Source organism: Neurospora crassa, linkage group I, assembly GCF_000182925.2.
Source record: "Neurospora crassa OR74A linkage group I, whole genome shotgun sequence".
Classification (NCBI taxonomy): Eukaryota; Fungi; Ascomycota; class Sordariomycetes; order Sordariales; family Sordariaceae; genus Neurospora; species Neurospora crassa.
The window spans coordinates 7,919,746-7,941,595 of NC_026501.1; the positions used below are offsets into that span (position 1 = coordinate 7,919,746).

The 21,850-nt window shown below is 52.3% G+C and overlaps 7 protein-coding genes across 7 annotated transcripts; 3 read left to right on the plus strand and 4 right to left on the minus strand.

Moving 5' to 3' along the window:
- Positions 1-1,170: 1,170 nt before the first annotated feature.
- al-2 (albino-2) lies at positions 1,171-4,510 on the minus strand. Its single transcript, XM_960632.3, has 3 exons — positions 3,391-4,510; positions 2,393-3,319; positions 1,171-2,335 (listed from the first exon to the last, which is right to left on the minus strand). The coding sequence occupies exons 1-3, from the start codon at positions 3,408-3,410 to the stop codon at positions 1,474-1,476; spliced, it is 1,809 nt and encodes a 602-aa protein (XP_965725.3). The 5' UTR covers positions 3,411-4,510; the 3' UTR covers positions 1,171-1,473.
- Positions 4,511-4,521: 11 nt separating this feature from the next.
- NCU00584 (hypothetical protein) lies at positions 4,522-6,277 on the plus strand. The gene has a single exon (XM_960631.3). It carries the CDS (start codon positions 5,038-5,040, stop codon positions 6,028-6,030), a length of 993 nt encoding a protein of 330 aa, XP_965724.1. The 5' UTR covers positions 4,522-5,037; the 3' UTR covers positions 6,031-6,277.
- Positions 6,278-11,805: 5,528 nt separating this feature from the next.
- NCU00583 (hypothetical protein) lies at positions 11,806-12,521 on the minus strand (the record flags this gene model as incomplete). Its single annotated transcript, XM_960630.1, has 4 exons — positions 11,806-11,901; positions 11,952-11,973; positions 12,103-12,356; positions 12,519-12,521. The coding sequence occupies 4 exons, from the start codon at positions 12,519-12,521 to the stop codon at positions 11,806-11,808; spliced, it is 375 nt and encodes a 124-aa protein (XP_965723.1).
- Positions 11,841-16,033, plus strand: cry (cryptochrome). Its single transcript, XM_960629.3, has 2 exons — positions 11,841-13,687; positions 13,787-16,033. Exons 1-2 carry the CDS (start codon positions 13,179-13,181, stop codon positions 15,513-15,515), a joined length of 2,238 nt encoding a protein of 745 aa, XP_965722.3. The 5' UTR covers positions 11,841-13,178; the 3' UTR covers positions 15,516-16,033.
- Positions 16,034-16,476: 443 nt separating this feature from the next.
- On the minus strand, positions 16,477-18,069 carry NCU00581 (phosphopantetheinyl transferase). The gene is made up of 2 exons (XM_960628.2): positions 17,666-18,069; positions 16,477-17,518 (listed from the first exon to the last, which is right to left on the minus strand). The coding sequence occupies exons 1-2, from the start codon at positions 17,777-17,779 to the stop codon at positions 16,586-16,588; spliced, it is 1,047 nt and encodes a 348-aa protein (XP_965721.2). The 5' UTR covers positions 17,780-18,069; the 3' UTR covers positions 16,477-16,585.
- Positions 18,070-18,159: 90 nt separating this feature from the next.
- Positions 18,160-19,567, plus strand: NCU16450 (hypothetical protein). The gene has a single exon (XM_011395118.1). The coding sequence runs from the start codon at positions 18,302-18,304 to the stop codon at positions 18,668-18,670; it is 369 nt and encodes a 122-aa protein (XP_011393420.1). The 5' UTR covers positions 18,160-18,301; the 3' UTR covers positions 18,671-19,567.
- A 327-nt stretch (positions 19,568-19,894) lies between these two features.
- Positions 19,895-21,709, minus strand: NCU00580 (acyl-CoA thioesterase). The gene is made up of 2 exons (XM_960627.2): positions 21,221-21,709; positions 19,895-21,084 (listed from the first exon to the last, which is right to left on the minus strand). The coding sequence occupies exons 1-2, from the start codon at positions 21,347-21,349 to the stop codon at positions 20,125-20,127; spliced, it is 1,089 nt and encodes a 362-aa protein (XP_965720.1). The 5' UTR covers positions 21,350-21,709; the 3' UTR covers positions 19,895-20,124.
- Positions 21,710-21,850: the final 141 nt, after the last annotated feature.

Sequence of the window (21,850 nt, forward strand, 5' to 3'; positions counted from 1 at the left end):
GGCCCAGAGCTCATGGCAGATGCCGACCATCAAATGCTGTTTGCGGGAACCCGCTCCTGCAGTGCAGTCCCGCAGTGCACACCAGGGCAGTGCAGGCCTTCAAGCACCCCCTGCGGCAGCGACCTGGGTCGCCTGGACGTCACTGCGACCCTTCCTTCTTCCTAAAAGAGAAAGTAAAGGGCCCCACTTATCTCTTACGCAGAGAGCATTGACCACCTCATCTTTCCGTCATGGACTGGACCTTTTCTCTCCTGCGCCGCCGACGTCATCCTCTCTTCCTCCCTCCATCTTTCCATTAGGTCATCCCTCGCATCCGAATCGGCGACAGCGTCCGGAATTGGGGAACCACGCCAAGTAGGTAGGTAGTAATGTTGAACAATACTATCAAACTCCGAATGGAAGACTTCATGTGATCTTCATTGGTCTAGTGTATTCCACTGAACCTTTCTTATCTTTGTTTCTGCCTTTCTTTTTTGTGTGTGTGTCACCCAGAAGCTAAGCAGGTGGGTTTGATGAACGGTTACACTTGCCGAAGCCGACGACAAAGCTATCTGCCAAGGAAAAAGAAGGAAGTATACGAGACATCCAAGAGATTAGGTGATGCCGTATGTGCACTTGCGGAACAGAACTCGTGACAGTTTCTGGAGTGTCCAGAAGCGTTTTGAATACAGTGTTGGCAGCCTTGTGGGTCAACAAGTTTTCGGTCGTCGAACGAGATGCAAGTGATGTAAGTCAAACTGACACTGATCGCTGCCCTCGTGGCCAGCTGTGGTGAGTATTGTGGAACACGGTAAAAGTCGTGGTTTTGCAACATGTGTTAGGAGATCTGTCTTGGGAAGTTTGTTTAACTTGTTTCAAAGTCATATTGTGTTTTCGGCCTTGCATCAACGTAGCTAACCACGGAGATCACTGTTTATAGTGTACAAGTCTGGGCTTCCTTGAAAGTTATCTATCAAAAATTCTTCTTAGAAGACAGGTATTATAGATATGAAGCTACAGGCTCGGAGATAAACAAATGGTCAAGTTAGGTACTAACCTGTAAGTTGTGAACTTTAAGTAAATACACGCCTCTGTCCATTAGGTAGCATACCCGAACAAATACACCTGCAATCTGGAAGCACATCCGGCATGCACGAGGGTGTAAATCGCACATACCTATGCAGCGCATCGCATTGCAAGTACTTTTAATTTGGTCTAATCGGGAATGTGTTCAGTCTCGACCACATCCTGATATCACCTCATCTTATCTGAACCACCTGGATCTCAACTCTCATTGTTCACTCACACTTCTTCCGGGCTTCTAACATCTCATATAATTACCCACGTGTCATCAGCTTTTCTCTATGCATAAAAGAGGACGATATATACAGACAACAAAAGGAAGTCTTCAAAAAAATCATCAAACCTTCTATGCCGGAACACACCACATCGAACTAGCCTAACACCACCAACCATCACCACCACCACCACCGTCTACTGCTCATACAACGCCCTCAACAGCGTGCTCAACCTCCTTCGCTTCGGGACCGTAGCCCTCCCCTCCATCCTCACAAACACCGTCCCCTCCTTCCTCTCCCTCAACACCCTTCCAATCGCCATGTAATTTTCAACGGCACCAATCATCGGGCCCCTAGCCTCGCTCGGTATCCGTTGCATCTCAGGCCTCGCGCCCCCATACAGCTCAAACGCATTTTCCAAAAGCCGTCTTCTCATCCGCTCAATGACCTCGGGACCCTCGGGGTTCTCCAAGACCATCTTGTGCGTCAACCCTTCCTTCTTGAGCCAGGTGGTAGGCAAGTAAACGCGCCCGATACGTGCGTCGACGACGATGTCACGAGCGATGTTGACGTACTGCAGCGCGATGCCCATCCGGCACGCGGCGGTCTCGAGCTCGCGCTTCTGAGTGTCCGACATGTCTGGCAGGCAGTGGTAGATGATGAGGGCGATGCAGAGCTCGCCGACGGTACCGGCGACATAGATAGCGTAGTTCTCAAGGTCCTTGTCGTCGGCGATGGGGTATTGGAGATCCGTAGAGTCGGAAGTACCGTGGAAGGTGAATTGAGAGTCCATCTCGAAACCCTTGATGAGATCGTAAAGAGGCTTGGGAGGAAGAATGTGAGTGGGCAGGAGGTGGAGGGCTTGGTAGGCACAGGGAGGGAACGCTGTCTTGATGTAGGCGTCGATTCGCTCCGCCTTTTTCTTGGGGTCCTCGGTGGCGTCCGCGTCCTTGTAGTGCAGATCAAGGAAGTGGTTCAGCTTCGCGGTCCAGGACAAGACCTCACGGCGAGATTTGGCGTCGTCGACTAGATCATCAGCCAGGCGACAGAAGGAGTACCTGAGATGATTTATTAGTTCAAGTCCGGAACTTTGCTTAGGCTGAATGGGTACTTACAGCAGGATCAGGTCAATGCGGAGTCGACCAGAAAAGAGCGAATTGGCCAGGTAAAAACTCCTGCTCTTCAGGCGCAGTCTCTCGACCGCTTCTCTCAGGCCCTCAATGCGCTCAAGATCGTACCTGGAAGTGTTGATAAGACGGCTTTGAAGAAGCATATGAGTTGTCGGATACCGGTTGACCTTGGGGAACAGAGTTGGGAAAGCGTAAATGACGGCCAGATATTGATCGAACGCGGCCATACCGCCAACGATGAGCATGTTGGTCACCAGGAAGAACGTGGCTTCTTCAATGTCCAACTTGCCAAACAGACAAAAATCGAGCTTCGTCCCCGATCCGATGGACCAAGTACCCCTGTGCAAGGCAAACTCGTCTACCGCCCAAAGATAGAAGGTGGGTAGGAACATCGGGAGCACCGTCGCGTACCAGGGTAGGCTGAGAATGAAGCGCCCAGCGAGGGTCCAGATAGCCAGTAAGAACGGACAAGCCCAAACAAGGATCAAGCCGAGATAGCTTGTTTCCTGATGAACCTGAGCGGCATTCCATCCCCATACCGACAAGGCTACGAGGACTACCTGGCCGGTAACCTTGACAACCCTCATCCATGCTGGCGGGTTTTGTTGATTGTTGAGGTGCAACGCGTGCAGCACCGGCTTGTTGAAGAGGATGTATACGAGCGCCGTGATGTAAGTCTGTATCACAAAGAAGAACAGCTCTTCAAAGGGAATTCCAAGCAAACGCGGCCCAACAATGGCTTCTGGTGGGTAAGACCATACTTTGTGCTTAATCAAGTAGGCATCCCATGGCAGAGCGGCGGTAAAGGCGACGACGACGAGGAAGCCTGTTTGGATGAGATGTATCCTGTTGAGAATGGGGTAGGCGATAGCGGTGAGAAGTACCGCCGCGGGTACCGTGAATTTTAAGTGACTATCATGTATCTCATCAGCAATGATGTTTCCCAGGACTAAAGGGTGGTGGCTGTCAGATCTGGTACTCACACAAAAGCATAGTCGTACATCTTGGGCAGTCTCTATAGCTTGTTGGCGCTATTGTCATATAGAGCCGTGGACGTAGAAGCCTATCTTGTCATGAGAGATGAAGCAAGACCTCTGCACATGAGAAAGAAACCTATAGAGGTTGGCGCTGGGGCGTCGATCTGGCTTTGTCCTGACTGTGAAAGGCCCGGATTGCTAAGAGAGGCAACCGACACGTCGAATGCGTCCAGAGCAGAGACTCTGATAGAAGAGGATCGGGAGAGAAAAGGGAAGAACTAGGCCACATCAAATATATGCCAGGGACAATGGAATCGAGAAGAGCATCGAGTCGACGGAGACTTTGGAACGGCCACGTCGACCGCGGCAGTTCCAGGATCCGAGACTGTTGGAGCTGCCATGATGTTCAGATCCAGAGGCCGGGAGAAACATCGGAAGTGCGTCCGCTTGCCAAGCATTGGAATAAATGGGGAAGTTGGTAGGCTCGGGAGGGGAAGCACGCCAACGGGCCATCGCGGATAGCCAAAAAAGAAAGGAAAAACGATAAGGTAGGCATTCTGATTGCTTCATGCCCGAGAGCCCAACTTAAGCGACAAGTCTGACTCTTTTGCTGGAGAAGAGTCCCATTCGGTTGTTGCGCTGCCTACACAGTACACCGCGTGCTAAGTAAACACTGCTCTCACTAAGCAAAGACGTGCACTTGTGATGTCATGTCGGGTATACATCTGACAGATAGACAGACAGAAGCAAAGCCCGTCATCCGAACAATGGAAGTACGGTCGGTTCTTCTCCGGAGCGCTTTCTTATGTGCGTGAGCTTGAGATGACAGGATGAGTTCATTGCTCAATCCATCTGATCTCTATGGTGTGCTCGGCTATCGACAGCTCGTGCGGCGATCAGGGATATTTTGTGCAATCAAAGGACGTCGCATATGTGACGCGCAATATCATGCAGCAGAGACCCAGAAAGTGGTACTGGGCCGGCCGATCATTGAGTAAGCGTTGGGGTGGGGTGTGATAACTAGTAGCTGACGGGCGGTTGAAGCTGGAGGCGAGTTTGGTGATGGTGAAAGAAAACTAAGGTCCCGTCGTCGATTGAGATGGCAGAGAACCCTGTGATGATCGGGAGCACAGCATCGAACTCTCAGGCACAGAACTGCACAGCACAGACAGGCACTCTTTCAGTGGTGGATCTCCCCGGAGACCTTGATGCACAATGCACGGACCCTTGCCGAGACGGCAGCCCCCGGAGATCCGTCCGGGGGATTAGCCAATCACAAGAGCCGGAGATGGTCGTCGCAAGTCAGCCAGGGCAATTCAACCGTGTCGACCCAGGCTCGGCAACAGCAACGCAACACCATCGTGGCCCAATCTTACTACACTACGTACTCTACTCAGGACGACCGACGCCTTTTCTCGGTCGGCCTCATCCAGCCATAATCAGCAATTGAAACTGAAAGGTCCAGAACACTCTTTGGACCCGGAACCCTGGCCCCTGGGACAGGCATCCTGAAACCCCTGTGGCCAACATCGTACCCCTGGATTGTCTCTGTGGTTGCCCCGGCTCCGCGTCTCCTCCGTCGTCGTCGTCATCCCGTCTTCCCCATCACAGAAGCGGAAAGGTGATCAGTTACCGTTGTATAGAAAGGGAAGCATGGCTGCCAGAATACGGTACAACCCTCAACAGCAGCGCCGGGTTTTGGCCGTGGCACTAGCGCAACCCTCAACAGCCACTCCACGCGCTTCTGTGATCGGTTTCAGGGGATCGTGCAAGACTCTTCCAACAACTTACTCACCAGTAACACATCAACTCCGGCTCCTTTCGACTTCGAAGTCATGGCGCCAAACTGAGCCGCCTCAGCCACAACCCATTCATCCACAGCCTGAGCTCGCCCCTCAACCCAAGAAGCGCAGTCGTGTATGGAAGATCATCGGCTATGGGTCTCTCCTCCTCTTCGGCGTCAGCTTCGGCCTCGGCTTCAGAGCGATCGTTTCTCCCCCGCCCCCTCTGGTTCCGGGCTCCAAGCTTGACCTCATGGAGACCAAGATCATCCACCGGCAAGCGGAAAACCTAAAGATTGTCCAGGAACTCCAAGCCGACCCAGCTTGGGAGTCATGGGACGCATACGAGACGCTTAGCCCGGAGCACCGGGCACAGCACATCTCGGCCGGCGCAATGGCCGGCTCAAAGGGCATTGGCGGCTACCACCGCGTCTTCTACAACAAGGACACGGGTGAGTGCGTCAGCGTCATCTTCTTCGGCCCCGCCACCACAGGCTGGCCCGGCGTCGTGCACGGCGGCTGTCTGGCGACTCTCCTCGACGAGAGCTGCGGCCGCGCGGCGTTCAAGAAGTGGGGTGGCCGGTCTGGACTGACGGCGAACTTGAAGCTGAACTACGTGTCGACTACGAACGCTACCAAGTTCTACGTCATTCGTGTCAAACCAAGGAGCGATGACGAGCTGCCGGAGAAGGAGCGCGGCAAAAGCCACTACAAGATCTTCCTGGATGCGTCGATACATGATGCGAAGACGGGTAAGGCAACCGTTGTTGCGGAGGCTTTGTTTGTGGGTGGAAAGGGGAAGAGCGGGAAGGGAGGATTGACGGTTAGCGGACTGGCTGATCAGGGTGAGAATGCTCGTTTCTAAGTGGGAGCTATAGGTGTCTGTCTATATTTATTTGTCTTGCCCGGTTGCACTGCTTCTCCGGTTTCTCCAGAAGCGTGCTCTTGCCTCGGTTTCGTTTGTACTTCATCAGACATATTTGGAGCGAGCACATAGACCGCTAGACTTCATAGAGAGGTATTGTAATCGAATCCCTGATAACACGAGTATATCTATCCAAAGAATAGATAGGGTAATTATCATCAGCCTCGGCTTCAATCTTATCTCTCTCTCTCTCTCTCTCTCTCTCTCTCTCTCTCTCTCTCTCTCTCTCTCTCTCAATAGCTTGGATTTGGATATCCCATGACTTTTCCCGCTTACTCAACCAACCTCCAAATATTACCCATTCGAGTAAAGTCATAACCCAACTCCTAACTCATCTCACAATCTCGATGGATTCCTCCCATGTACACATCAGGTATCTTCTGACTACCAGAGGCACCCTGCTTCGCCCTCAAATGCCTCCAGGGGAAGACTCAAGTCACTCGACCCTCTTTTCGCTGCATCCTGCCTTGCTTGACCGTGTCCGCTTTCATAGGAGAGTCTCTTGTAAGCTTGAGCAGCGAGATGCTCGGAGTGGTTTACGGTACCCCCCAATAGCCAGTTCGTACGCAGCCATGTTGGTCTCCTGGAGACCTTCACAACCGGACATCCAAGCCGAATTCATCCCCAAACTATTCTACCGATTCGACGCCGCAACGTGGCAGGCAGACCTCATGATTGGCCAGAACAGTATGGAGATCGAATCCGAGTTGGATGATAAGAAGCGCTAACTCTAGTGTAGTAGTGTATTTTACACAGTAGTTGATTGATAAGCCAGTGATTTTGACTTTGACTGTTCGCCTTGTCTCGTTCTCTTCACTTACCAATGTCCAATTTCGTGGTAGTCGCCGAAACAGTGAATAGGGGTGTCGGTTGAGGACCGGGCCGGACCGGACCGCCCTTATGGTACAGTTTTCCAAACTCACCGGCACTCGTCGTCGGGTTCGTTGGGGGGGGAGCTGGAACTTTGACTCCGGTCTAGCCAAGGGAAGCCAAGACCTTTTCCCTTGTCCATGTTCCAATTCACTCCACGTCCCCCTCAACCTCCCCAACCCGCAAGATACAGCCAATCACAAGCTACGGACAATTGGCCGTGATTACGATTCATCCACTTGAAGGACTGGGGCAGTCAACGGACCCTCCAAAAAAAAATTCAACATCAGGCCATGATGATCTCGCAATTAATGTATCAAAGGGACCGGCTCTACACTAGCGGAATATTCTTTCACCGAAAACCTCGAGGCCATTCAATATGAGCAAGGGGACTTGGGGAAAAAACGCCAATCACGGGCTATGGACGATTGTCCGTTATTAGACTGGGTCTTGGGTACGGGCGAGGCCAGTGAAGGTATCACGCCTTCTATACTGGAAAACATGTTGCTGTTCATCGTTGATACCTTGCACGCCGAGGTTGCTGGGGCCTGGAGAAAGTGAGGGGATGGGGGGTCGAAACAAAGAAAGAGACGTTTAAAAAAAAAAGGCGGTAGAGAGATGGAGCCAAAGATGGATGAGAATGGACTCCATCATTTCGTTCGCTTCACTTTCAAATGGTCCTTCTACCCATCCTAGCAGCTGGAGGGGTATAGCGGATCGAGGCTCTCTCATCACCCTCACCCATAAAGAGCCGAGGAATGAATTCCGAGTTTCTAGTCCCTAGGTAATCCCCGACCTGGGATTGCCGATCGGTCACCTTTGTTAGTAATGAACCGTGGGGATCCATCCGGCCCATTTACGGGATCTTGAACGAGGGTCTTTGCGGGTGGGTGGGCGGGCGGGTGGACTCTGCGAATTGATTTCGCTCGGCTCTAACTCGGCTTCAGGCATCACAAGCCGTACTGCGAAGTTTGTGTAATAGAATAATAATTCCTGTCGTCTTTGCTTCCACCTTGATGAGGAGGTAGACAATCGCAGCGGCCGAGCGGGTAGAGCGGTGGCTATGCCAGGTTTGAGATGGAGAGAAAGGGTAAGAGAACAGTCTACTTTATCCACGACCCTGCCCACCTATGTGAATTAGGGGACCTTTTCCCCTGCCGTATCCCTCGACCGACGACGAAGCGATGATGATCCCTCGGTAAGCGTTCCCCAGTCTCTTGTAACCTCACGGCATCACGTACGGTATATTGAACTGCACAGTATGTAGATACGGCGTCATGTTTGGCTGGGGAGCCCCGTTGCCGAGCCGGGAAAGGCAACGTACACGTGTACGTAGCGGCATTAGCTTTTCCAGTTTGCCATGTAACAATAGGGTCCCTTGACATGCTGGATTCGGGGTGAATGGCTGCGAGAGGCCCCATGGGTTGGCGCACGTGCTGATGAGGGAAGTCACACTCAATTAGGGAGATCGGGAAACGAAGAGAAGGGTCTGATTCAACGAGTCTGGTCTGTGACGAGGAATTGGTTGCGGGGGTTCATCGAACCGTGCATTTTGTGATCGATGAGTGTATGCTTGCGAAAAAATGTGGATCAGAGAGCCCTGTGACGACTATGAGAACCGTTGATGGGCCGAGAACGTGATTTTCGCATCAAGAGTCGTGAGTAGGAATGCACGTTGGCTATCTTGTCTCTTCTTCGACTGCAGAAAGACCAATGGAAGGCAAAGAGTCTGCTTCCATGGCGGCAGTTTTTGTCGGAGAAACAACGTCAAGAGACAAGTGTACACGGCAGGACACTTGCGTGTTATTGGAAATTCCACAGCGAATTGTCTTCTCCTGAGACATTTCCTTCTTTCTGTTACAGTAGGTTGTCTAGGTTTTGGGTGTGTAGTGTACCTCGAAACCAATGCCTTTGTGCTCCTTCGCAAATTTTCCACAACGAGGAGAATAGTAGAAAATCCTCTTCGCCTGACCTTGGAAAACTTGGTCTACAATTCCGAATCAATCAGACCGACATTCCGACTCATTTTCGAGTGGTATATGTAGTTATAGTATCGGGTTGCTGTTCCTCGTGGTAAGAGAGGGCAAAGCGATTGGATGTGTGTTAACGATCCTCGGAACGAATAACGTTATGATACATCACAGAGCAAGACGTTAAATATCATCGGAATGCCATTCCCCACTGCAGCCACCAGATCAGCGAATGACGTTCGAAGCCTCGGATAGTGAATGAACCTCAGCGGGTGGTGATGTTGGTCTGTTAACATATACGGCATATAGGAAACCGATAGGCGGTAGGTTTAGCTGGCCATACTGCAGTGATATTGTTCGTAAACTTTGTTCGGCCGTGTACGCTGTACTCCATATGCGTTTGTAACAGTTGCACAACTGAAGATGCTGGTTGCCGATCTTATGTACATACCAGCCCTGCTCAAAGAATAGGCTGGGGATTTCCATTAGGGGCGTGCTGATCTTCTAGACAACGTTTTAATCCAAAGTGAACTCCGGATGCCGAGACACAAGCTCAAGTTGCCGTTTAGGGGACGGGGTGGAGTGATGGATTTGACGCGTAAGCCATTCCAACGCCCGTCTTGGTATCGAAGTAATTCGAAGCAGTCATTTTATTTTTGCGCTGACACGCGTTGCGGTGATACGAAACATGTTATACTCGCATGGCTCCTGGCTCCATTTAATGTGAGACATTGCCAGGCCGTTGGGATTCGGGGTTGACATCTAGCAAAGATTGGACCTGGGGACTTGACGACCCTGAATTTCTTCATTTGGATCGTATCTTAAGCTAGGGATAAGGGTCTCAGTTGCCAAGTGGAAGTCGCCCGCGTCGAGAGAATGAATGGATCTGATCCCGAGATCAATGGGCGAATTGGAAGGAAGCACCATGCGCAAGGTCTTTCAGACTGATAAATACCGGCCGAATGGGTCACTGAAGGGATCCAAGGATGGGCCCCGGATGATGGTCCTCTGCATCACATGAGTACACTGCTTGAAGACGAGAAGGAGTCCTGTCCGAAGTGCAAGCGGCGGGGGTTCACATTTAACGAAGCCTCTGAAAGCTTCGCTGCGGTTTCGACAACCGTTTGAGCCACAGTGCCATTCATGTAAATAGGTACATGGCAGTCAACGCAATGCGATTGACTAGTATAAGATGTCGTAACACTCCGTTGTTCTTTGTCTGCAAGAGAGCATGTACATGGACGCCCTCGTTCATCGGTTTAACCGGTTTTTGCGCTATTCTTTTCCCGACAGGGGTTTGTAGTCAATAAGGTTTTCTCAATAGCCAAAAATAAACTCTTGAACGACTTCCAGCTACGTGACTGGTATCTTAGCGATGCGCTGTAAGCCCATTAGCCAGACGACTGACTGTTTAGGCTCAAGATCCTCAAATGCTTTTAAGGGACGAGAGAAAAAAAAGGCGCAATAACCGGACAAGGAAATGTGGTCATATGTCTGACTGACTCTGAACCATTTAGTTGAGAAGCACAAGCATTGATGAGGACCTCTGAAGCCTAGAAGGACCGTATGAAAGCTCGTTGGTCAGGGTACTGGTAGTCACGCCCGAACAATAGCCGAACCCGCGCTCACCTGGTCTACCAAGGAACGCCTTGCGAGGATTAATATCTTCAGACGGGCACCGTCACCGTCACCGTCACTGCCATTGACTCAGGGTCAATAGCCGGCGAGAGATATGACGGAAGGTTCCGGGACCCGTCAATCGGCAATGTTTCCCCGGAATGTCTCTCTTCCGAGCAATGTGTTGCTTTACTAGGCTTCTAGGAGGCTCTAGAGGCTGCTCGGAAAATCAATAGCTTGGTGGAGATGGACCTTGACGCAGGAGGTTGCACTAGAAACGGAGCAGCATCCGCGGCAGTTAGTTGGAAGAAAAGGAAGGAAAGGCAATTACCGAAAGGGCTCCTTCTAGGATAACCTCAGCGAGGCGCTTGGTGGGTGTTGCACCCGCAGCACGTTTTGGGCGTTGCAGGGTCGCGAGTCACAATATCAACCCCAGCAGAAAGGCCGGCGAGAACGAGACATGGCGGAGAGACTGGATGGTAATTTCCAAAAAGCCATCTTTCCTTCGGTCGCTGTTGCTGGCGAGGTCTTTCGGGGTGGAGCAAGCCTTCACCGACATTGCTTGGTTTTGTGATGTTTTTGTGATGGAAAACATCTACTATCAGTTGGCGGCATGTCCCTTGCTCGGTGCCTCCATATGCCTCTTCCAACTTGAGCCAACCTACCGCAGGTTCGAGGATGAATTCGACCCAGTCAGGGACTTGAGATACTCCTTGTCAAACTTATGGGTACCTGGGGATGAGGAAAAGAAAACAAAGGAAACTTCGTTACAGACCTCCGAAGTGCCCATGATTATTACGACGTCCGTCATCTTGTGATTCAAGCTGAGCTTTGGGAGAAGAAAGCTGAAATGGGAGTCTGGAGTTGTCCGCACCGGGCGGGTGGGTGTTAAGGTTACTTTTTAGTCGTAGTGTTGCGGCAAGGTGTGGAGGAATGTCGAGGATTTGGCTGGATCTTGGCAAACAGCAGGCCTTCTGCCAGGGACAAAACCTCCACAACCCCGGTACCTCTGGTTGGGACTGGCCTGCCATTCTTGGCGACCCACCTTCATCAGTCGAATTTTCCTGACTTGGATTATACGTACAGTGCGCCCAACCGATCACGCTGTGCCAAGGCATGTCGTTGAGATCGCGCCGTTCCCTGCCCCGCCGCCCCATCTCACCATAGTAGCTCCCTCCAGTTCACGCAGACGCAACCACACAGAGCAAGCCATTTCTACTTGTCCTTTCCTAAAACGGACAAAGATGTAATTCTCGTCTCATCCGATCAGAGCCTCAGCAGCCCAGTGCCAGCTTCCTTCCTTCCTTCCTTCCTCCTCCATTCTTGTGAGTCTCTCGCTCCTTCGCACATGTTTCTGTTGTATGTAGTGTACGGGGCAAATCCAGAGGTATGTACACTACATACCAAGGGAAGGAAGGACTGCGAGCTAGCAGATACCATAGTAGTAATATTGCCCCTGGACTACTACTGGATGCAGATGCGTCATGGTCTAGGCATGCGGCAACCGGTTAACGGCCGGGGAAATGACAATGGAATGGCGACACCTTCTGCTTACCTAGGTCTGCCGCCATTGACTTCCACTTCGATGTCCACACTCCTCCTCGACTGCACACGGATAACCACGACGCTGTGGAAATGGAGTGAACAGGGACCCTGCATCCTGACTTGCAACCGCGGTCCTTGAGGGGAATGGAAACCAATGATGGATTCCCGTCCACCATCGATGCTTCTCGCGATCCCGCTGTGCTCTTGGGCCCCACACATCGCCAGTTCCTCATGTCCATCGGAGGAGACTCCTGGGGCCTTCTTCTAATTAACTTCGGTCTAGCTATTCGAGGTACTACAGTAGGACTCCCTCTCTCTCTTTCTCTCTCTGTATGGCGTAATATGGCTCGGAAAGGGGCATCGACTGCCGGCGAGAAATCAGCCATGTCATCCATGTCACGATTCGCCCCTCGACCAGATGCTCACCATGTTCTTGTGCCAACTGCTGCCAGGGTCTTTCCTCGCAGGGTCTGGACAGACATCATGATATCTCTCCAGATACGGATACATCCGTCATCGCAGAATGTACCCCATCGTCCGGATGTTGCATACCCTTAGTTCCCGGGACCAGTCCTCGGTCGTCACAAATCCTTCTCGTGCTCCTCCACTCCCCCCATCTCCTCTACTACTAGTCTCCCCGGCCTACCAGGGTCCTTGCTCAGCTTCATCTTTCCCATCACAATCTACCACACGCCTGCATACGAGTTCTAGCTCCATCACGGCTGTTTGAAGGCATATTTGAGTCGACTATACCCTCCTCCTCGTCAGATGGTCGCGGGTACATCGTCTCATGCCTCATCATTATCGGCATCCTAACAACATACACTTGCACCCGTTCAGTCTTCATCCCAAGAGCCTGCAAGTCTTCATATCCATACGTCAAGGCGCATCATAGCACGGCCGGGTTGACCAGACGATCCCAAAATCAACTTGACATAACCATATATCCACTTGACCTTGGTCTAGCTTCATCCGATATCACATAGCTTACGCTATCCAGCTGGGTTGGGTGAACGTTTCAACATCCCATACGCCAAGACAAGACCCCGATATCTCTAAGGACCCTATCCTTACCTGTTGTCCAATATGGCACCGTCAAAGGTTGTCATTTATGCGATGCGCAGGGAGCTTCGCTTGTCAGACAACCCTATATTCCACCACCTCTCCAACCCAGAGTCGAAACACGGGTTTTCACACCTTCTCCCCGTGTACGTCTTTCCTGCACAACAGATCGACCTCTCCGGCTTTGTTCCAAAGGGGAGTGAAAACCCCCATCCTGCCCCCAAAAGCGCCGTTGGAGGGTATGCAAGATGTGGACCATATCGTGCCAAGTTCCTGGCAGAGTCGGTTTGGGATCTGAAGACAAGCCTTCAGTCGATTGGCAGTGACCTCCTCGTCCGTGCCGGACCATACAAGGATGTCATCCAGTCTCTCGTCGAAGGGCTCAAAGCAAAGGAATGCCAAGTTGGAGCTGTATGGATGACAAGCCACGAAGGCTCAGAGGAGAAGAGTGAAGAGAAGACTGTGGCATCTTTTTGTGCAAAAAGTGGCATAGATTTCAAGCTATGGGATGACGAGAAATACCTTATCCACGAGTAGGTTCTTCCACCTGCCCCCATGGTGCATTTTAACGAGGAAAAAGACAAAGAAACCAAGGCCTAAACAAGATAAATTGACTAATCCTCGAATTGCAGTCGAGATACAGGTATCACACATCTCAACGATCTCCCCGATGTCTTCACCACCTACCGAAAACAAATAGAGCCCTTGCGTGAGAAGGCAAGGAAGACATTGCCAGTACCTGAAAAGGGGGCCTTGCCTGCATATCCCGACATAGACATGATTCCAAGTCAGCAACCACCATTCAATATCCCAGGCACCTGCGAGGAGTTGGTTGACGCCGTCGTCAGGCCGGTGAAGAACTTCCTCAAGGACCTGCCAGACTTTCCGGAGAAGGCAGAATCATCCCACCCGTTCAGAGGCGGAGAGACATCAGCTCATAAGCGAATCGACCATCTCGTCCTGAGCGGGGGCATGAAAAGCTACAAGGACTCTAGGAACGGCCTCCTTGGACCGGATTTCAGTACCAAGTTGTCTGCGTACCTCGCACAGGGATGCGTCACCGCTCGCCAGATCCACCACGCTTTGGTGGCCTACGAGGACGGAACGGGCACCAAGTACAAAGGGGCTGATGGTTTTGGTGAAGGTGATAACCAAGGCACAGAGACCGTCAGAATGGAACTCTTATGGCGCGATTACATGAGGTTGTGTCACCAAAAGTATGGTGACAAGCTTTTCCGCGTAGAGGGCTTCAACGGCAAGCACACCGATTACGAAGGCGAAGATAAGAAGTACGGGTGGAGAACTGCCAATACGAGCATAGCGTTGCCTGGACAGGAACCTACTCCTGAAAAGGTTTCGGAGATCCTTGCAAGGTTCAACGCCGGAACCACAGGCATGGGACTTATCGATGCGTCGCAACGGGAGCTTATACACACCGGGTACACATCCAACCGGACACGGCAAAATGTTGCTAGCTTCCTCGCCAAGCACTTGGAGATCGACTGGAGATATGGCGCAGAGTGGTATGAGATGCTGCTCGTGGATTACGATGTGTCCTCCAACTGGGCCAACTGGCAGTATGTAGCCGGTGTAGGCAATGACCCTCGCGGTGCGGCTCGGATTTTCAACCCAGTCAAGCAGGCATTTGACTACGACAAGGACGGTACCTACGTTCGGACGTGGGTGCCCGAAGTAGCAAAATTCGAGAACCTTGAGAATGTTTTCCAGGCTTGGACAGCCTCCAAAGAGGACCTGAAGACGGCAGGCCTGGAGGGAAACATCATGGTTACGGATCCGGTTAAGCCCATAAAGTTTAACCTTGACCACAAGCCATCCAAGGTCAAGAAACGTCCCTTCTTCAGAAAAAGAGGTACCAAAACTCGAGATGCCCAGGGTAGCGCTGAAAGCCCGGGTAGTAGCGATAGTCATTCTGGCTCTGGCGGCAGTCCCGACGGTTCCGGCGGCGGCAACATACCATCCGAGTCTAATTGCGCCGCCGCAGGGTCTGGCCAGGCGCAACAGACTCATCAGGGCAGCGGCAGGTCACAGTCATCAAGCAACCATGGTGGGCGCTCGCACTCACACCAGCACAACCAGCAAAACTACCACCACTCCCACCGCGGCAACGATTATACCCGGGGAGGTGGCGGTGGTCGCGGAGGTCGTGGAGGTCGTGGCGGCGGAGGCGGCGGATACTCTGCGTCTCAAGGGTATTACGGCATCGGTGGTGGTTACCGTGGCGGCGGACGGGGCAGAGGCGGAGGAGGAGGATTTCGTGGCCGGTATGCTCCAACTGGGGGATTAGGTGGACATCACCATTCCGAGCAACAAGTGGCCTCACAGTTCCAGACTGACGCATAGGATCCGTCAGCTGCCACTATGTTTGGTATGTTGCCGAATGTGATGACCACGTACCATTTGGACGGCTACTATTCTTATTTCGCTTCGCCATTTCCTTACCAGCCTGCGTACGCTAACCATCATATGTAGCTGGGCCAGATATCGCGGGTCGGGGTTCCGCGGTGGGTGAGTGGGGAGAGGCCGGAAAGCAAAGAGGATCGGGTGGAGAAGCAAAAACGGGAAAAGAAAGGGCTCGAAGAGGAAACTGTCAATGAGATGAATTGTATCGATGAACGGGCTTTGACGGTTATATTTGTGTGTTTAATTCATAAGGAGAGTGTGGACATTCAGCTTTTGATCGGTGGGTGAAAAATCCTTCCTTGGGGATGTCGAAGCGATGTTTCAGCGACTGATAGAAAAATGATTTATATTTGCTTTTGTATATGTAAATCTTTGCTGATTCTGTTAAAATTCGGCTGATCGATATGCGATGTAAGCCCATAAACGAAGAAACCAAATATCACCTGATTCCATACAAATTTAGTCGGCTCCAAAGATGGTGCACGTGGATGACAGGAAGGAAGGAGCATCGATTCAATGTCTGAATCTTTTGTTCATATCCCGTCTCGTTTATCGCTAATCATCAAAACAGTCAATGAATCGAGGAAAAATGGAAGTTACGCCCTGCGGATAGCCGAGCTTAAGTAAGGAAAGGATGCTCTTCAGCTGTGTCGAAGCCACGAAGATTTTGGACCTTTGAAGCCAACGTACCTCCGTTAGAGAATACAGGTGTAGGTCTAGAGCAATGAACTTGCTCATAGTGGGAGCCGTATAAGCAGAGTAAAGTTTGTGAGGCTCTTACGCTCTGTGGAGAGACAGGGAGACTTCGTTGAAGCCCATTTACCCGCAAATCTCATTCAGTATAGAGGACATCTAGCCAGAGAGGTTGACTGCGTTTACAATGCGGTACAAGTTTCAACCATGCGCTTTTTGATCGGTATCATTCACTATACTTTCGTAACGGCTCCAGAAGGTTGACATACTGCACTTCATATCTGAAATTGTCTGTGCTTGCCGAATCGACAGTCCTGCTACACGGCCGAGTCTGCAAAGTTCAACAAGTCATCCAGCGCCAATGTTTCATACGGCCCAAGCCTCCATCTTAGCCCAACATTGGGGTCCTCTGGTGTCCTCACGGCCGTAGCAACCATGTAATCCGGTCCCATTGATCGCAAACACATATTCACATCCTCCACCTTCTTCCCTCTAAACCGTATCTCGAATTTTCTCAGCACCTGCGCGTCCTCTCCTTCCTCTTCACCCTCCTTCGTCTCAACAGCCGGCACATCCCAAGCTGGCGTCGGCCAGCTCGGCCTAAAATACCTAAACTCCAACTCCCCCAACCATTCCGCCAGCAACGCCTCACCCGTCAATTTCACATACGCCTCCCTGAGCGCCCAAAGCGCATAGAAAGCCCTCAGCTTCCCATCCGCCACCTGCTCCGGCGTCGGCGGCCCTCCTCCTGCTCCTCTCTCTACCAACCCCGGCACAGCGCTCAACACCTGATATTTCAAATACGTCGTCTCCCCCATGGCAAAAACGTCAGCATGCATATCGACAAAGCTGCCCCAGCCTTCCTTTCTAATCAAGTCCTGATCGCGATCCCTGCGTTCGGATGTACACACAACATCCACGCCGACCTCCACCTCGGCCCCCGCCTCCGACTGCGCCCCCGGGCCGGGATAGTCCGCCACAGCCACGAGCGCGACGATTCCGGCCTGGTGCGACACGTTGAAGGCAACTGGCTGTGCACCGGTTGCAGGGTCGCGCCAGATGGGCTTGGTGGTGCGCTCGTCGCGCGTGAACCCGGGCGTGGTGGATGACCAGGCCACGCCTGCCAGGCGCGCGATGGCGTACCGCTTGAGCAGAGCGGAGGCGAGCGCCATTTTGGCGTCGCGGACATGGAAGTATTTGAGCACGGAGGCGCGCTCGGTAGGGGTGAGGAGGGAGAGGGGACGGGATGCCTGGGAATTGAGAGAGAGAGTCAGTCAGTGGGTTTTGATGTCATGTTTTGAAGTTTTTCGGTGCGGTTTCGGAATCGCTGCGAACGGGCGAAGGGCGGCGGCGCGCGCGGGGATTAATAAGGATGTTTGGTTCAGGGGTTTGTTTACATGGACTTCGAGATCACGGGTCTTAGCGGCTGAGGGAAACCAGGACCGGGTGTCGAGGATCCACTGGATTACGACGGGATTGTTTGGTGGTTCCGACATCTTGTTATCGCTCATTGTTCGGTACTTTGTGTGTTCGAGTGGCAGGTGGGTTTTTGAATTTGTGAGTTGCTCTTGAGACGGGTTACTTCGGGCAGGATGGGAGAAATTGGTCGTTGTGTTTCAGACATCAGCTCATTCTCACCGGTCCGTGACAAATTGAAGCACGAATATGGGATGATTTCGGGAGGAACGGGACAAGACAAGTGGGAGCTGAAACAGTGATAATGGGTGAGAAAGTAAGTCGAGCTGACAGAGCTGACAAGCTGGTCCCGGTCGCACAATCATGCAAGTCCGGGAGCCGTGGTTGGAGATCCGGGTCAGGTATCCACACGTGCCCGGACCTGGACTCTCCCGTCACAACTATTTAAAGCAGCCAACTGTCCACCGCAACTTGACTACTTCCTCTCTTTCTCTCCTCATACCCCCGACTGTTTTCCCTTCGGGGGTATCGTCGCCCGCCTTCCACCAAAGCACATCGACCACAAGTCATCATGTCTCCCGCCAAATGACTTTTTCCATCATCAACCTCAAAAGTCGATGCGCCCAGGACGACCACATCATGTTTCCTCAGTTCCGCCAACCGGCACATTTCCAACAATGCGCCAGCTGGTGTTGAGCACCGAGTTGAAACACCCGATTTCGAAAAACCAATCCGCGTTCCGCCCAGGGGTTGCGAACAGAGAACCAGTAAGCGGCGAATCCGTTTTGCAAACCCGAAAGTGTTCTGAGCGCCCCGTCGCTCCGCTTAGGGTTTGTGGTTGTCAGAAAGCGACAAAACATGCCCAAAGCGTCGAAAGCGACAATCGTTCCGCCTTATGGGAGGTGTTCCCCGATCCTGGATTTGGCAAGCTTCCGGCCTCTGAGGAAGCCGGGGGCCGGAGTTCTGAATTCTGGCTCGGGATGTAACCGCCCGCATCACACCGGCGTCGAGCGAATCATTTATCCTGCTCCGGAGGATTTCGTATCATTTTTATTTTTTTCCATGTGCCATGCGATCATTGGAAAAACCGGTTTCGGTCCCAAGAAAGCTGGGACTCGGAAGACTATTCGAGTCGACTTCCTGCGTCGAGCGGGAAAAGGAGGCTTCGCGTCGAACTTGGCCCGGAAGACTCCTGCTGGAAGGTCTTGAGCTCTTGCATCCAAGAGTTCGGCTGAGGAGGCAGTTGGTAGTTTCTTTCGCTTTGTGCCAGTTCCGCGGAGTCGGCCAGTTTCCTCCTTCAACCACTCTCTGTCTCCCTGCTGCAAGGCCTGCGGTCTTTTCTCGTCATCTCGACTTGAAGTGATCTCCATGCCTCTTGTTTCCGACAACTTGTCTGACGAGGCGTTGATTCTCCGCTGGAAGTGCGCCTGTCGCAATACAGGAAGGGCCTGAGGCGATGCGAGTCCGCTGGAAGGATATGGTTGTCAAGCCCCCAAGAAGAGGTAGCGGCGACCTGAAGCGAGGATGTTGACGGATTGAGTACCCTTCTTTTGAGAAGATTGAAGAGAGTTTGAGACGATTACATCAGCCCCTCATAGCGCCGAGAGTGGGGCAGCCCGTTGAAGCAGCTTGGGAAAGGAGCTCTTGTCTGATGAGGAGAGGGCTTCTGGAAATTGCTGTTGAGGGTTCCCTTGCTGAAAGTCTTTCTTCTCCTCCTCAACCGGAGCGGAGAGAAATACCAAGCCTGAACCTTTACGATGGTGCGTGGGATTAAGGACGGATAGATATCTGTCTGAACAAATACAGGCTACACCAAGATGGACAGTTCGGGATCTGATAGATCTACTTCAGCCAAAATACATTACTTTCCTTTGTTCACCTTGTTGATGGTTTCATGTTGTGTGCATGATAATGGTGTTATGAACATGTCACTTGTAGTTGGGTGTTATTGAGAAGGCTGTGGAGAGAAACGGCAGACAGTAAGTGAGATACATAGGTATGTGATGAACGTAAGTGGCATGTAACAGACAGCGGAACTCTTACAAGCCAAACTCACTTTATTAACGTTCGCGACTGCTTGGCTACTACATCATCAATTCTCTAGTCCCACCTGATTCTCGCTCTGCACACGACAAAACAAAACAATTTCAAGCTAAGTCGGCCAAGTAAGTATGTTGGACGAACAACCACGCCCCAGCTGCAACTATACGAAAACTGCCACGCCTTCTTTCATTTGCGAGAACCACTGAGCCATAGGACTACCTACTGGGTTCCGTTGTATTGAAAGGGCTAGGTAACAAACCCTACATATACCCGCTGGTCCATGGCGACAGGTGCCTAGGCTAGGTAATCTGAAAAGATGTTGTGTCATTCAATGTCTATCATGGAAAATGCATCGCTGTCTTCAATAACTCGAATCCACACAGATCACACCGCACTCCTAGAGCTTGGAGTCAGTCTTGCCAGGATTCTTCTCCAACCTCACCAACCCTTCCTGCACACACGTAGCCAGCAACATGCCATCCTTGTTATAGATCCTCTGCGTCACCACACCCCTCCCGTCACCCGCCCACGGACTCTCCATCTCGCTCAGCATCCACTCGTCCGCCCTGACCTTGGCCGGCTCGTGGAAGTAGATGGAATGATCCAGACTGACCATCATCCCGATCTCGGGCCGGCCCACCATGTCCTTAGGGTCTCCCAAGCCCTCCCACTCGTGCAGCGCGCGCACCCGCTCCTGCACGTCCTCGGGTAACTGGTCAAAGTCCTCCGGGTGGAAGGGGAACCGCCACAGCTTGTGGATGCGGCCGATGGTGCCGATGAAGTACGAGTCGCTAACGTACGCCAGGGCGGTCAGATGTGCCTGCTGCCCTCCCTCGGCGCTAATCTTGCCCTTTGCCCGGTACCACTGCCGCGTCTTCTTGTCCTGCGGACGGGGGCTGTCGGCGTTGGTGACCTCGATCCGCGCGCTCTGGAAAGGATTGGGCCCGGAGCGGACGAGTTCCGGCTCGCCGTCATAGTCCTCCGGAGGCGGTTGGCACGGCCTGCCCGTCTTCTCGTCGATGGGCATGGACGAGGCGTGCGAGACCTGACTGCCCCGCGGCCCGCTAGAACCCTCCCGGACGAAGGAGATGGTGGTGGTGAAGATGCAGCGGCCCTTTTGGCGCGCTTGAACGGTTCGCGTGGCGAAGGAGCGGCCGTCTCGGACGAGCTCGACGTGGAAGAGGATGGGCAGTTCGGCGGAGCCAGCGAGTAGGAAGTAGCAGTGCATGGAATGGACAAGGAAGTCAGATGGGACGGTCTTTTGGCCGGCTGCGAGACACATGGCGATCACGGCGCCACCGTAGATGCCGCGGGCACCGGGGGGATGCCATGGTTGGCGCGCATTGGTGAAGATATTCTACGTTTGGAGTCAGTTTACAGTGACGGCAACGATGGATGCGTGACATGCAGGGCTGAATGTATATGAGGGAGACAGATGCATGGGACGTATGCGTTGTCTAAGATGAGATGCCACCATACGAGTCCAGACTTACAGGTCCGATCACGGCCAGTTCTATGACCTCCAAAGTGTTCTCGATAGGCGCCTTGCTCAAGTCCTCGGGCGGCGGCCTAATGAGGGTTGGGCGAGGAGCCTCTTTCGATTCCTCTTCTGACTTTCCCATTGTGTTGAAATTTATGATTGCGAGGGAATGGAAAAGTTGGGCACAATGTGACGCCCCGAGTGTCAAGTGTATGTCACACGGTAATGAGATCTAGATGTAAGACGACAGAGAGTATGTAAACACTTGAGGATGCCAATGAGACCAGGCTTGTTTTCACACCAATTGGTAGCAAGCCGAGTAAAAGTATAACGGATGGAATAACAAGACCACCATCGGTATAAGTTAAGAAATACAGTATGGATATTTGATGGCAGAATGTTTTGTATCAACAAAAATCATTAGCCAAGGGGAGGCCAGGTCAGCCGTGGTGGAATTCCCATAATTGCCGAGGTACTGCATTGTTGTCTGGGTTGATCGTATCGATTGCCGCGAGAATGCCGCGGCCAACGGAGGAAGTGGTGGAAGGGGAGCCAGGGTCTTGGATATGCAGCTATAAGAGGACCTCGTTTGTAGACTCTATACTGTGCATATTGGAGAGACTTGGCGATACTCCGAGGCAAG

Bases quoted from the DNA above. Each gene is read 5' to 3' on its own strand.
- NCU00584 (XM_960631.3), top strand. From the start codon at position 5,038: ATGGCTGCCAGAATACGGTACAACCCTCAACAGCAGCGCCGGGTTTTG.
- NCU00581 (XM_960628.2), bottom strand. From the start codon at position 17,779: ATGAGCGATAACAAGATGTCGGAACCACCAAACAATCCCGTCGTAATC. The intron at 17,519-17,665 runs GTAAACAAACCC...CTCAATTCCCAG, and splicing joins CCCGTGATCTCGAAGTCCAT to GCATCCCGTCCCCTCTCCCT.
- cry (XM_960629.3), top strand. From the start codon at position 13,179: ATGGCACCGTCAAAGGTTGTCATTTATGCGATGCGCAGGGAGCTTCGC. The intron at 13,688-13,786 runs GTAGGTTCTTCC...CTCGAATTGCAG, and splicing joins GAGAAATACCTTATCCACGA to TCGAGATACAGGTATCACAC.
- al-2 (XM_960632.3), bottom strand. From the start codon at position 3,410: ATGTACGACTATGCTTTTGT. The intron at 3,320-3,390 runs GTGAGTACCAGA...GATACATGATAG, and splicing joins ATGTACGACTATGCTTTTGT to TCACTTAAAATTCACGGTAC. The intron at 2,336-2,392 runs GTAAGTACCCAT...AAATCATCTCAG, and splicing joins CGCATTGACCTGATCCTGCT to GTACTCCTTCTGTCGCCTGG.
- NCU00580 (XM_960627.2), bottom strand. From the start codon at position 21,349: ATGGGAAAGTCAGAAGAGGAATCGAAAGAGGCTCCTCGCCCAACCCTC. The intron at 21,085-21,220 runs GTAAGTCTGGAC...CTCCAAACGTAG, and splicing joins AACTGGCCGTGATCGGACCT to AATATCTTCACCAATGCGCG.
- NCU16450 (XM_011395118.1), top strand. From the start codon at position 18,302: ATGCGCCCAGGACGACCACATCATGTTTCCTCAGTTCCGCCAACCGGC.